The sequence below is a fragment of the Pagrus pagrus genome (assembly GCF_965226575.1).
Source record: "Pagrus pagrus genome assembly, chromosome: 3".
NCBI classification, from domain to species: domain Eukaryota; kingdom Metazoa; phylum Chordata; class Actinopteri; order Spariformes; family Sparidae; genus Pagrus; species Pagrus pagrus.
Window position 1 is genome coordinate 35,805,844 of NC_140187.1, and position 15,251 is coordinate 35,821,094.

Consider the following 15,251-nt stretch of genomic DNA (forward strand, 5'->3'; position numbering starts at 1 on the left):
GATGGGAGTAGCCGTTGTTGACTTTGTGCTAATTATCAAGTGTTGGGTGTGTGTCCAGAGTTTTAGCGAATTAAATACAGTTTTTTTGGGGACCAAAAGTATTCATAAGACACAAAATAAAGATGTCACAGGTATATATGCCTAAAAATTAGTCAGGGCTGAACCAGGGTCTGGGGGCTGTTCTGTCTGTCTGTCTGTCTGTATCTCTATCTATCTATCTATCTATCTATATATATATATATATATATATATATATATATATATATATATACACATATATATAGAGAGAGCGTATGGAAAAATGCGCTACAACAGCAACAAAAATAACGATTTTGCTTGGTGCTATAAAAATCCAACTCAACAAACAAACTCAAAGTCCATGCAGCAAATGAGTGTGAACCTGAGGAACAAAAAATTAAACAGATAAAAGGACTGGATAATGACACTGAAAGTGAATGATATTCACCTGGCATTGACGCTGGATACAGGAGCTCAAGCCAATGTGATATCATTTAAAGAAAATCAGGCCCAGACCTAAACTGCATGCAGCAAAAGTGATAGTAAGAGGATACTCAGGAGCAGAAATACCAGTGAAAGGAAAATGCATTGTGAGAGTGACACACAAGAACAGGCAGCATACACTTGTATTCATAGTGGTGACAAAGGATGTGCAAGTTATACTGGGTTTATCTGCCTGTAGGAGACTGAACCAGGTATGGTGTGAGTCTGTGGTTGAAAGAGGGGATACTGACTATGATGAGCTCTTGACAGGGACAGGGACCTTTTTCAGGGTCTTGACTTGTCTCGTCTTGGAGAACACACAATCAGGGTGGAGAAAAGAGTGTCACAAAGCATTCATCCTTGCTGAGAAGTCCCATTCACTCTTCAAAAGAAGCTGAAAGCAGAGTTAGACAGAATGGAAAGCTTGAAAGTTATTTAAAAGATTGAGGGCCCAACTGAGTGGTTGAGTTTCCTTTGTGGACAAAAATAATTGATAAACTAGTCTGCATGGATCCACAATATCTAAACAGAGCAATAAAGAGTTATTGTTTGAAACACTTCAAACTTTCTACAAGAGAAGAAATCATGTCCCAGTTTGCAAATACACAGTATTTCAGTAAGCTAGATGCATCATCAGGATTTTGTATGCTTAAGATGGATGACACAAGCTCTAAATTGCACACATTCAACAGTCATTTTGGCAGGTACTGTCAATGGACATATGGACATATGCTGTACATGGCTAGATTGGTATGTTTGTGTAGCCGATGGTTATTTTATTTTTTGTGTAAAGTATATGCGCCCTGCATATACTTTCCAGAAAAAATAAAATAACCACACAGAGGTTCCAATGTGGGAACCCGTGTGGGGTCAACTCTGTTATTCCTAATTCCCCATCTTCTTCTGTTTAGTTTTCAATCCAGGACAGCCACTGCAGTACAGCAAGCACTCCCAGTTTAGAAGACCAATCGATTCTGCTTAGACAGAGCACAGTTTTTGCAGTGAGAGGCATTTTTTTTTTAACATTTGTTTTCTCAATGTCACTACGGCCACTTTTTCCTCTAAATTTGTGCCCTTCTGTCGACTTCATGGGTCAGCAACCTTAGGCTCTAATGAGCATTCATTAATATTTTCACACGTGGCTACTACTAATACAATAATACCATGTTTTGGTGCAAACATTTTATATATGTTCTTTTAATGGGTAATGCAATGACCAACAAAACAAAAAACTGAACTGAACTACTATGTGTAGGCGACTTGAACCCTCCCTGTGTCTGTGAAAATTAATAAAATGAAAAAGTAGCCTTCTTTTATAATAAATAAAACATATAGCAGCAGCCTAGCTTTTAAAACATTAAAAGTTAAAAAAATAAAAAGAAAGAAAAAAATAGGCTAGTTTCTATGTAATGTTGACTGAACTCCATCTCAATGTGTGGTGAATTCTTTGAAGGTTTTCGAAAGTAAGTGCTGCTCTGTGGCTGTGAACATCGCTGCTTGCTGTTAAATGCTGGTTTTTACCATGGTGGATCAGTTTCATATCTGCTCATAGACTGCTTATGAATAGCATGCATACCCAATTATCGTGACCAGTTGTACCTGTGTTGTATAAGTGTGATTTCATGACATTGGATTGAGCTTATCTTTATGAAAACCATTTCAATTCCATTCTTAGCGCACTTTATGGAACAGGAATCCATACGATACCTTATGTGCCCCATAATAGTTGAGAGAAAATGTAAGATTTTTGTTTTTTCCCAAAAAGACCAAAGAACAATGAAATAAGCAGATATCAGACAGAAACATTGCAGCCATACACATCTAATTAATTATCTTTATAGCGTTTAAGTTGATCTTTGCCCAGGGGCTTTAAAGCCCTAGTATGACTGGCAGACTGATTGTGGTGCTATCTGTACAGTGTGTATTGATTGATTTCCATGTGTTTTGTTGTTGCTTGGCTCAGGAGGACATATTAGACCTTCAGCTGCAGCGCAACCTGGAATACTTAGACCAAAAGGTAAGAGAGCACCGGCGCATGCGCACTACGGTGCCATATTTCACACATTGTGTTTCCCAGTAAGTGTTAGAATGGTTAGCACCTGAAGTTATTTAGTTATTAATTATTACAGATGTTACTTCCCTGTGTTGTTTCTTTCCTTCCCAAAGGCACTTGCCTGTACATAATCCTTAAAAATGTTACTAGCTTTTCCTTAATCAGTTCCAATGTTGTTCCAGTCTTCCTGTCACATATGCTTGTCATCAGGTCTGTAATCTGAGCTGAATCTCCAGGTGCTTGAGGGAAGCCACCTAATTTACATAGTTATCCAAATGGGAAAGTGCTCCTCAACAGCAACCATTCAAGGGGAGGGAGCACCACAGGGAGGCCTCAAAGTGATATGCTTATACATGCCATGCGATAACATGAACCTGACTCAAATTACAATTTAAGCCTATTTAAGCCTTTTCTACTATCATTGGGAACTCATACTAAAATCTCTAGGTACAGCAGTGAGTATATTGGATAATGTTTAGCTTCTCATGCAGCATTTCCTCTTAGGCTACTTACAAATTGCAAACCAGGATTGATGGACCCTAAACCCTAACTTCAATCTAGGGGTGGGCTGACAATTTTGGATCGGGATCTAGGTTGAAGGCACCGAAAATCTACTTTTTTGGCAAATTATAGAGATTGTGGCATTTAATGTCTCTTACTACTGTTTCCAATCTTCCCATAATCTCAGACACTAGCAGGGACGCAATACGTGAACATACCAATAGAGTGATGTAGCCAACTAGATGGCCATGTTGATTGGATGAATTACGTAATGCGGTTCTTTGTATTGTAAATAATGCAACAAGACTTATAGCAAGTGGCATGGTGGATGAGGACCTTGTATCTTTAAAGCAATATTGTGTTTTAATAGTCTAAATGAAGAAATTCATAGGTTACTGTATATCATGCCTGGCTTTAGTCTACACAGCATTTAAATATTAAGCAAAAAAAAAATCCTAAATGAGATCATGGATATTGACTACAATTAAATAGATAGTGATATCATGTTTTTGGCTAGATCGCCCACCGCTACCTCTTTTATTCCTAACCTAAACCTTAAACAACTTAGTTGATGGTGTTTGTTAGAGGAGAAAACATAGTTTGTCATGGACCTCTGCCACCAGAGGCTACTGGGCAAAAAAGTAATTTTTATTTGCATAATGAATAATTTAATATGCATTAAAAATTAGGCTGCCATTTAATTGAATGCAGCCATATTCATAATAAATACTCGGAGGAACACGTTGAGTATAAAAAAAAAGATTTCAATGTTGACTCCATAGCTATGGCATCATAACAATCATCATCATCATCATAAAAAAACAAAACTGAACATAACTCACCAGAATTTAACAAAAATTGGCTGTAAACACTATAATTTATTGCCCCCTCCTCCTAGTTGCATCCCACTCTGGTTTGTGTGTCTTTTAATGATGAATCATACATATTAGGATAACATTTAGACAGTCTCTCATGAAAGGTGTTCACAATGTTGTACTCTGTTGTGCACATACTGTAAGACAGACGTAGTTCTGTAAAAACTGAATGGTTAATCATTTGTTCAATCTCTGTTTTCACAGGTGCCTCCTTTCCACGATGTCTACAGCAGAGAGTTACATCCCACATTAAAACTCAATGAGATTGAAACCAGTGTAAGAGACTAACAGTGCACAGACATAATAAACATACAAACACATTCTTACATCCAGATGATTCACACTTTTCTGCATACACTACATGGCCAAAAGTATATAAACAGCGCTATCTACATATTTAGACCTGGGGTTTGGGCCGCTGATTAGGATGCTATATTATCTGAGATCCTGACTAACTTTTTCACCTAGTAGCATTAGTGCTTAGGAGCACCAGCACAGAGTGTAGGAGCACCACTAAAATCGGCATGCAATGCATTTCTTTCCCCCATATTAACTGTATTACCAATCAATGTTTGGGTAATAAATAAACATAAATAACAATGTTCTGTTTTATTTTAAAGGAAAAAAAGTTAAGTGTCACGTTAATGCAAAAATGGACCCAAATGCAAGAGACACACAGAAGCAGGCAGGTAAAATAACAAAAAGTGAGCTTTTAATGCTGATAACCAAAGTCCAAAATCCAAGTAACAACAGGGCAGGCAACAAAAAATGGCAATGAAAAGGCAGGCAAAGGAAAACACTCAAGTAATACCAAAACTACACAGAAACTAGGGCCCATATTCACAAACATTCTGAATTTTCTCTCAGATAGCTCCCAACTTCCTTCCTTCCAGTCCTAGCTTAAGTGATTTTGTAAACTTCTTAAAGCAACCCTGAGCAAGGAAGGGACAGAAATCTTTATCTTAGTGAGGAAGTGTGGTTGACCCCATTGTGACATATTCTTTTAAAAGCTGTGATTGGTTGATCAAAAAAAAAGGCCTTAACATAGGATTTAGTCTCTATTTTGAGTCTCGCTTTGGAATGTAGGACAAGTCAGTCGCCATTCTAAAGCATCAGTTTTTGACGAGTTGGTAATGACACTCAAAAATAAATTTTTCTTACAAATAGCTTTACGATATGGTGTAATAATGACAATCATATTATGTCATATGTCCAGTGAGGAGTGTTGTATAGCAAGAGGGAGACAGAACATGAGTTACAATTGTTTTTGTCATTGTTGTGATCACTGTTGTAATATCTGGCGTTATAGTGTTATTGTGACAAACAATATCCCTGCACGATCTACACTGTAACATTTCATTGACTAATTGTCATTCATGGTTTGGAGAAATTTCTCCTCCCTCTTTGTAAATCCAATCTAAGGCTCTTAAAAGTCCTCCTCCCTACTTAAGAGCTCTCTTAAGGACTAAGATGCTTTGTGAACAACTCTTTTCTTTACTTGGATATAGTCCTTATTTTGAGGAAAATTTCTTACAAAACATCATAATTCTCAGAAAATTCTTTCTATTTCTATTCTAGAATTTTGCCACTAGAAGCAACTCTTAGTACTAGGATGCTTTATGAATATGGCCCCAGAAAACCACAAGGAACAAATAAGTGACACAGGGAACACACAAGGACTGGGGAAGAGGCACAGGAGAACAGGAGAAGTGTGGACGAAAGCAGACAAACCAACCAAGAGAACAACACAGGCTTGAATACAGAATAAACTGATGAGGGGATGAGGTGCAGGTATAGAGACACTGGGAAACAGGACAGCTAACAAGGCTGATGTTAGACAGGTGTTGGGGGGGCTCAGGCTGGGAAGGAAACTGTGACCATAGGTGAGCAGGAAGTAGAAATCGACAACAATACACAGGATATAACTACAAAATAAATCAACTAATCAACAAACCAAAAAACCCAAACCATGACATTTGAGAGGCATTTACCATGACTTTTTAAAGGGGGGCTGCAGCACCTCCTAAAACCTGATTATATAAAAATCATCAATTGATTACAAAAGGTTTAAACTGTGTTTAAAAAGTGTTATAATTGTGTCTTTCTTACTTGGATACAGGTTTGCTTTGTTTTATCTTTTTATCCAATTATTGGCGTAGCTATAAGTCCATTATTAGATTCCTTGTGTTGTGGACAAAACATCAAGGTATTTTACAGGGAGTGTCCCAGTGAATCCAAGAAACAGACATTAGGGTCAGAGAGACCTTTGACAGGGTAACTGCTGTGCACAGTGACACTTGTAACCAATAAGTACAATTTGGTTAAAGCTCTTGACTATAGCATAGATCTGACAGCTAGAGATCGCTCTAAAATATGGAGGTTTGGCAAAATATTAATTCAATTATGTTTCAATGCACTTGTACTCCCTGGGGAGCAGGGAGTGATAGGAAGTGATGGGCAATAGGGTGTGTGCGACGTGATACGGAAAACTTACTAAGCTCAGTGTTACTCTACAATTACCTGGTTTATCAGTTCAGTTTAGGGACTGCAGACTAGATTGTCTAGAACAGACAAACAGTGTTTCAGTAGACGGGTCCAACATGAGTTGAGTGCGCATAGGCAAGTTCACCTTATTTACGTGATAAGATGACTATAGATCAGATCTTATCACCCAGCATCAGAGATAGATTGCCCTATTGTGACGGAAACTTGAAGAATGGATGCTGTTTCTGTAACAGATTAAGAACATGTTCAGCTATCACATGTGGGTCCAGTGGCCTTTCACTGCAAGCATGTACTCAGGGTGATACATTCTTGCACTCTTACTCTTTTTTTGTTTTTCCATGGTTTCTCCAAAATACATGTGGTAAAAACCTGTTGTCCTTTTTGAAACAGAAACTCTTGGGTCGACTGTGTGAGCAGAACCGACTTTTGAAAGACCACGAGGCTGTAGTCCACAGACTGAGAATGGACAAGGTGCTTAATTTTCTTCAAAGTGTTGTATCCGGTTTTTCAATTGTTTTCTGTCCTGTTTTAATCAAAACTGTGAACTTATGCTTTAACACTTTCTACCACAGATCTGTCTTAATGAAGGAAACCTATAAAGCTCATCTCACCATATAAGATACTCATTGCTTGTTTGTGTGTTGTGTATCTAAAGACTCATAGCTGTGAGGTAAAATTCTTCACCTTTTGTTTAAGTTTGGGAAAAAATGCATGAAGGCAATAAACTCTTCCTGTTTTTGCTTGGCATGCTTGCTGTTCCCAGGACAGCCTAGAGGAAGCGCTAGTGGCAACTCATCAGGAGATGGACCTTTACCATAACCAGCCTTTAGCCATGGAAAAGTTGCAGTTCACAAAGGAAACCCTGCAGAACCAGCTCATCGACATCAGAGGGGAGCTCTCCCAGGCCTCAAGTGTAAGACACTGGCTAACATGTTCAGGATCCTATATGTGGTCACAAAAAATTAGATTTTGACAATCTGCCTTTATGTTTTAAAATATAGGTATAAGGTACATATCCCAAATAAGGTTCGGTATTGTTGACATTTGAACCTATACAGTACCAATCCCGGTAACTGGAATTCTTTCCCGGTACCGAACAGTACCTTCTTTCTGTACTTAATTCTCAGTAAAAGCAAAAATTGAATATCAGTTGTAAAATATAAGATGCCAAATCAGGTGTAACATCTGCATTTCTTCAAAAGAGAAGCTGTTTAAAGATCTGGAAGCAGCTAGACAAACTGTTTCTGCTTTACTCATCCAGGATAACTGGAATAAAATGTAAAAACTGATAGAATGTCAGCACCGTATGTCCTTGAACTATATATAAAAATATACATAATTAAGGGGGACTTCCGGTGAGCGTTCCAAGCTGGCGGCATAGATAGAAAGCTCTCCCGATCAAATTAATAGAAAAACCCACCAAACTACGAATATTGCTATCACAAGAAACTAATATGGCTTAGAATGAGTGGGACAAGAAGCAAGACAAAATCGCGGGGAAATAAAAAACAGGAAGACAAAATTCAAGACGAGGAGAAGGGGAAAGAAACAACGAACAACAACACAGCTAGCATGGAGGAATCTGGCAGTGAAGAGGAGAACCTCACAATGACCAAAGCCATTCAAAACTTAAGTAAAGACATTCAAAACATGTATAGAGAATTCAAACGAGATCTAATGGACTTCAAGAACGACATCAAGCAGGAGTTTAACAACTTCAGAGCGGAGACTAATCAAAAGATACAAAGTGTTGTCAGCAATGTCCGTAACCACGGTACAAGGCTAACTGAAGCGGAGCAACGAGTGGAAGAATCGGAGACCGCCAACACTGAGCTGAGGGATGCTTTGCTCGATTCACTGAAACAGCAAAGACTGCTTCAAGATAAAGTAACGGACCTGGAAGGAAGATCACGCCGTAATAACATTCGTATATACGGCATTAAAGAGGGCACCGAAGGAAGCTCGATGCTAACGTTCATTGACAACTTTCTGAAGACGGAGCTAGCGCTGGATAGCACCGCTGATTTACAAATCCAACGAGCCCACCGGTCTATCGGCCCAAAACCTCAGGATGAAGCAGTTTCCAGCTCTATCCTAGTCAACTTCCAGAGGTATGACACCAAAGATAAAATACTGAAGACGGCTTGGTCAAAGAAAATCTCTTGTGACGGGAAATCAGTCACATTTGCCCAGGACTTTCCCACAGAAATTAACAACAGACTCCGGGAGTACAGGGATATAAAGAAGATGCTTAAAGAAAAGCAGATACGTTTTCAGACTCCTTACCCTGCCCGGATGAGGATCCACTGGGATAACAGACCGCGCCTCTACAACAACGCAACAGAAGTATTTGAGGACATGAGAAAGAGAGGCTTCCAGCTCGACCTGCCGCAAAAAACTATCACCAACTGGGAGCAGAAACTCACCCAGGGCGCATGCTGGAGCAGAAAGGACAGAGACCGATCCACACTCGTCCGGGAGAGGCTCAGAGATTTTCATCAGCAGTAATGTAAACATCACACTAATAGAGCTCACGAGGTACTGTTCACATAATTTCAAATAGGCCTAATGCAGAAAATATAAATCACTGCATTCTGATAGACACACAGATTTAACTCAAGCCTAAACTCTGTAGGTTGAATTTTCTTTCTTATTTTCTGATTATAAACATTGTTATTATTTTTTAATTAATTAATAGGCCTGTTATTATTATTAAACCCCCCCCCACAAGAGTACACTTGATCGGGTGGAGAGTAAATGACTGTTTGGTTCAAGAGGAAAAGGACACTTTGCTAATTGCAAAGAGGGAGCCCCTACACAAGTAGGACTGATTCTCCACCAGTGAATGAGTAGGTGTAGGAAGAAGACAGGGCAGTGTAAGACCCTGAGGTCGGAAGTCAATGTTGCACTTGTTCTTACTGTTCATGTAAGTGCTTTTTTCTGTTGTTCTCACAGTACATATGTTTATACAGTCGGCACATGTGGATTGACCTATTCTTATGGGCTATAGCAATTTGACAATAGCTTCTTGGAATGTAAATGGCTTGAATAATCCTGTTAAGAGGAGTAAAGTAATGACAAAAATAAGAAGGGAGAATAATAAAGTTGTATTTTTGCAGGAAACCCACCTATCCCGAAATGAACATGAAAAATTGAAAACATTTGGATACAAAAACACATTCTACAGCACATTCAAATCAGGTCATAAATGAGGTGCTGCAATTTTAATACATAATTCTGTTAATTTTGAATTAATTAGGGAGATTGGGGATAGTGAAGGCAGATATATATTGGTGCAAGGCAAAATAGAAAATCACCTGACTACGCTCATTTCAGTTTATTTACCTCCACTAAGTGATCAAAACATTATAAAAAAGCTCCTTGAATTGATTGGTTCAGAATCTCAAGGCACGCTAATCTGGGCAGGAGACTTTAACATAGTAATGAATGGCAAATTAGACACATCTAACAGTAAGAGAAATTTAACTCCTCAAACTAAAGTGCTGAGGAAGGGCCTGGATGAGATGGGCTTACTTGACATTTGGAGGGATCTTCACCCGATAGACAAAAATTACACCTTCTACTCTGCTCCCAAGGCAGTACATTCAAGGATAGATTATTTTTTTATTTTTCAAAATGATAGACATAGAATTCTGAGTTGCGAAATCGGAACTAGAGATATTTCAGATCACTCGCCACTCTATTTGAAATTATATCTAGACAGTAGAACGAAGAAAACTATTTGGAGACTGAATACAAGTCTGCTTAATGACAAAACAGTCATACAAGACGTGAAATCTGAAATTAAGACCTTTCTTGACCATAATGATAATGGGGAGGTGAACCCAAATATATTATGGGATACCTTAAAGGCAGTGGTCAGGGGTAAATTGATATCCCTCAGCACAGCAATCAAGAAGGCAAAAGAAAATAAACTAAAACAGCTTGAAGACAGTTTAAAAGAACTGGAAAGGCAACACTGCAGAAACCAAGACCCCCAAACTCTGTCAAAAATGAAAGAAATTAGAAACCAGATATCGGATATCTATAAAGAGGAACTCGAGAAAAAACATACATTTTTAAAACAGTCATACTTACGAAGTGGGCCCTAAGGCTACAAAATTACTAGCAAAGAAAATACGCAAAAAACAAATTTCCCAATCAGTATATAAAATATTGGACGCTAAAACAGGACAAATATACCATAACTTAGAGGAAATCGATGCTGCTTTTCAGTCGTATTATAATAGAATCTATACTCGCAGCCAATGCTAGAAACTAAAGAAAATATAATAACCTTTCTAGATTCCCTAGATCTACCTACAATCGGAGATCATCAAAATAAATGTTTAACATCACAGATTACAGAAAAAGAACTGGAAACAGCATTGAATAAACTCAAAAATAATAAGACACCAGGAAGCGAATGGTACAAAATATTTAAAGAAGAGCTGAATCCAATACTTCTTAACTCTTTTAATTGGACATTAGAAAATAAGTCATCTCCACCCTCATGGAGTGAGGCGATCATTTCTGTTATCCCCAAGTATGGAAAGAATAAAATGTTATGTAGTTCGTATAGGCCGATCTCAGTTCTAAACCAGGACTATAAACTATATGCATCAGTCATGTCCCGAAGACTGGACTCATTTATGCCAGAATTAATTGATAGTGACCAAACTGGTTTTATCAGGGGGCGTCAGACACATAATAATATCAGACGCTCTCTTCATATAATACAGAACATTAAAAAAAATAAAACAAGTGCAGTGCTGGCAAGTCTAGATGCGGAGAAAGCGTTTGATTGTGTTAGCTGGGAATATTTATTTTTAGTTTTGAAAAGATTTGGTTTCAATGAAAAAGCTATTAACAATTTAAAAACATTATATACTGCCCCTACAGCAAGAATTAGGATTAACGGAAGCCTCACTGATCGTATAAATTTGGAAAGATCCACACGTCAGGGATGCCCTTTATTGCCAGCCCTTTTTGCGCTGTACCTGGAACCTTTGGCACAGGCAATAAGAGAAAACTGTAACATACAGGGAATTCTGATTGATAATATAGAACATAAAATAGCGATGTACGCAGATGATGTCTTGCTTTATATTAATAACCCAGAGAAATGCCTTCCTATCCTTCTAGATCTCCTTGATGTATTTGGCTCATATTCGGGTTATAAACTCAACATACAGAAAACACGTGTTCACGTTCAATTATATCCCGTCACCGGAGCTCAAACACAGAATACCAATTGATTGGTCTCAAAAAGTAATTAAATATTTTGGAATTTGGTTGACATACTGTCCTAATGATTTGTACAAAAAAAACTATGAAAAGGTAAACAAAAAAATTTAAGAAGATCTTGGTAACTGGTCAGTTTTTCTACTAAGCTTCAGTGCAAGAATCTACATTATAAAAATGTCTATTTTACCTAAACTATTATATCTATTTATGTCACTGCCAATTAAAATTCCAAACAGTCAATTTCAGGAATGGGACAAGCAAATTTCACGTTTTATTTGGGGAGGGAAAAAACCAAGGATTAGATACAGCACATTGACTATTAATAAAGAAAGAGGTGGTATGTCTCAGGGATTATTACCATTCTGCCCAGTTAAAATATGTGGTCCTCTGGTGTGATAGTGGTTATGAGGCAAAATGGAAGGACATGGAAAGGGAATGCAGGGGCATCCCCATACAAGCAATGGTTGGTGATAACAAATTAATGACAACCTTTCAAGAACATTTGAGCCCATTTGTCTCTTTTACATTACACACCTGGTTTGGGGTTGTGAAACAATTCAATTTGTGGAACCAATTGAAAAAAATCAGATGGGTTGGATACGACACAGATTTTAAACCGAATGGTATGGACTCTAGGTTTAAGTACTGGACAAATAAAGGTATTACTGCCTATTGTAATATAATGGAAAAAAATATGCTACAAAGTTTTCAAGCACTGAAAGAAAAATACAACTTAGAAAATCATGATTTTTTTAGATATTTACAAGTACGTCAATATTTTATGAAAGAAATCCGGGAAAATGAAACTGCGGACTCAAACGAAATAATACAACTAATAATACGGGCATATAATGGTACCTGTAAATCTGTTATTTCAAGGCTTTTCCAAGGCTTTGCAAAGAGCAGAGATAATACCACAACATACATCAAAGAGAGATGGGAAAGAGAATTAAATTACAAAATAACCTGTGAACAATGGGATAATATGTGTGATGCTGTTTTTTCTACTTCTTGTTCTATGTATTGGCGTGAATTCTGTTGGAAGAACCTTGTTCGTTTTTTTGTAACACCTAAAATGAAAAGATATTCAGTAGCAACGGTTCACACATGCTGGAGAAAGTGTGGAAATGACGAGGCAAACCACTACCACATCTTTTGGAGTTGCCCAGGACTGCGGCCTTTTTGGGATGATATTGTGAAAACCATACAACGCATACTGGGACAGCAGATTCCTCTGCCATTTACAACTCTTTATCTATGTGATTTACCAGACGGGATGGCAGAAAATTATAGATACCTCTTAAAAATAATGTCCGCAGCAGCAAAAAAAACAATCACCCGTAAGTGGCTGCAGTCAGACCCACCCACAGCCTCTGACTGGTTAGAGGTCATTAAAGAAATTCACCAGATGGAGAGATTAACCTTCCTGCTTAGACTAAAAAGAGACCTGTATTATGCAAGATGGAAAAAATGGACGGTGTTCTTGACGATCGAGGAGGGTCACTCATGCCGTCACTCAACCCCCCCCCCCCCTACTTTTATTTTATTGTCTTGCATCTTATTGTCTTGCAAATGCTCTGCCTGATGGGGTGTATAACCGCCAGATGCTTTCCAAGAGACACATACTGTAAGACTGAGTGGAGCTATAAAAATGTACATGTTGATTGTCCTCGAGTGATCCAGTTGCCAGGCTATGTAATTTTCCATTAGAATGTACTGTGATGTTTGTCATGTTCGATTATTACTGAATTAAAACTAATAAAAAATATAAGTATCAAAAAAAATATATACAGTACATAATTAAATGGAACATTAGTATAACAGTAGACAGCAGTAATGCACTGTTGCGCCATCTCATCAGCCTTATCCAACGTAGAAGCAGCAGCCTCAGCCTTTTCTGTTACATTGTTGTTGTCAAGGAATTTGGTGTTCGTGCTGTAAAACACTGCACAAATTGCAGTTTTTATATTCTATGTTTGACCATGTGTTTCCTCAGTTAGACGTGTTGCCTTAGTCAGCTTTGTATTTTGCGTTTCAAATTTCACATATATTATTCTGTAAGTTTTGCCGTGACTCACTCTGACACCTCACTCTTTCTTTCCTTTCTCTACTCTAAAGATGCACTATGAGGTACCGAAATTTGACACAGTTTGATTTAGTGTGAATTGGTACTTGATCCTACCAGCGTAATTTAGTCAGTACTCTTAAACATACCGAGTATGGTCCCAACCCTATCCCAGTGTATTACCTGCAGTAAATGACTGTTAGCACACCCCTTTGTGGAGAAGCAGCATGTTGTGGCAGCAGGGAAGCAGACCATTGTACCGCTGTATACAGGGCCAGCCTTAAGATTTAGCCACTAAAAGAAGGCCGACCTAAAAATTATATATATACGTAATTGAATGTGGTATTTTGAACATTTCTCAGCATTTTACATTGCTGTCAGGCAGGAGTTTTTATTTGCCACTACATTCCCTCAACCATATTCATACGCACAAGCACACAGTATTATGCTGCACATTAGCTGTTTGTGTAAGAAAATGCTGTTATGAGGTTCAAGATTTCAAAGATGGTGCATACATTTTCCAGGCTACTGCAACAAAGTAGTGTCCTGCTCATCATATTGTTTTTACTGTCTTCCTTTGAGTGATTCTGGCCAAAGACAACTGTTGAAAGACTCCAGACATTCAGAGGTAACAATACTGGACAGGATTGACATGACTACAACTCATCTCAGAAAGCAAGAGATTCCTGTGTATGACCAGGCAGAAGATTTATGACCCTTTTGATGGGCAAGGCCAGAGACGTGAGGAAAATTGCCTTGCATAGTGACCCTGCACTTGATGTTAAACAGAAACCTGACATCCCACACCAGTCTAAGCTATGTGAGTCCTATTAGAAGTCAGTGTCTGCCCCCTGCTTGTGCAGAGACCCAGAAGTTGATCATTTCCTGTCCATGCTCTCTGGTCTGAACCCCTGGAAAGGCAAAGATGTTCCTGACAAGGTTGGTACAGTCAGATGTAACTCCTGTCACCTGCCATGAACCTGGACGTGAATATCTCATGTGGGGAAAACTGCCCATAATACATGACAGAGCCCACATCATCCCGCTCAGCAGACAGAGGTGTTCTGGTCTTATGGATTGTGACTCCACTGTGGGGAGACAGGTTGGTTCCACTGAGCCTGGTTCCACTCGGAAACTTGATCCAATAGGAACCTCGGAACTCGGAAAATTGGAAAATTGCATGGCTCCTATTGGATCAATTTTCCTACCCAATCCCCTCGCTCACTCTCCTGCTTCTGGTCACGTCTGGTCCCGACCCACTTCCGCATTTGAAACTACAAGCGGACAAGAGGTTTGTTTAGCCCTGAGCAGTTCAGCTGCCTCTGCTCGCCCCACTGACAAAGAGTCAAAGAAAGAAAGTCTGTCACTGAAAAGACACAAAGCGGAGATGTGAAACAAAGAGGGCTCAAACCGAATAAACATCGGGTCATCGTTTGAACGGTGGCGAAAGGTCCGTGAAGATATGGACCCGATGCTGATACAGCGGAGTTTCTGTTGAACAGGT

The 15,251-nt window shown here is 38.7% G+C and overlaps 1 protein-coding gene across 11 annotated transcripts in view; it reads left to right on the top strand.

Annotated features, from left to right (window-relative positions):
* plekha6 (pleckstrin homology domain containing, family A member 6) overlaps positions 1-15,251 on the top strand; it is a 312,790-nt gene that overhangs the window by 216,002 nt on the left and 81,537 nt on the right. For all 11 annotated transcript variants that reach the window (XM_084348673.1, XM_084348676.1, XM_084348674.1 and 8 more), the window contains 4 exons: positions 2,465-2,518; positions 4,135-4,206; positions 6,826-6,906; positions 7,199-7,348. In XM_084348673.1, coding sequence (XP_084204799.1) covers positions 2,465-2,518; positions 4,135-4,206; positions 6,826-6,906; positions 7,199-7,348 — 357 coding nt within the window. The remainder of the gene's footprint in view (positions 1-2,464; positions 2,519-4,134; positions 4,207-6,825; positions 6,907-7,198; positions 7,349-15,251) is intronic.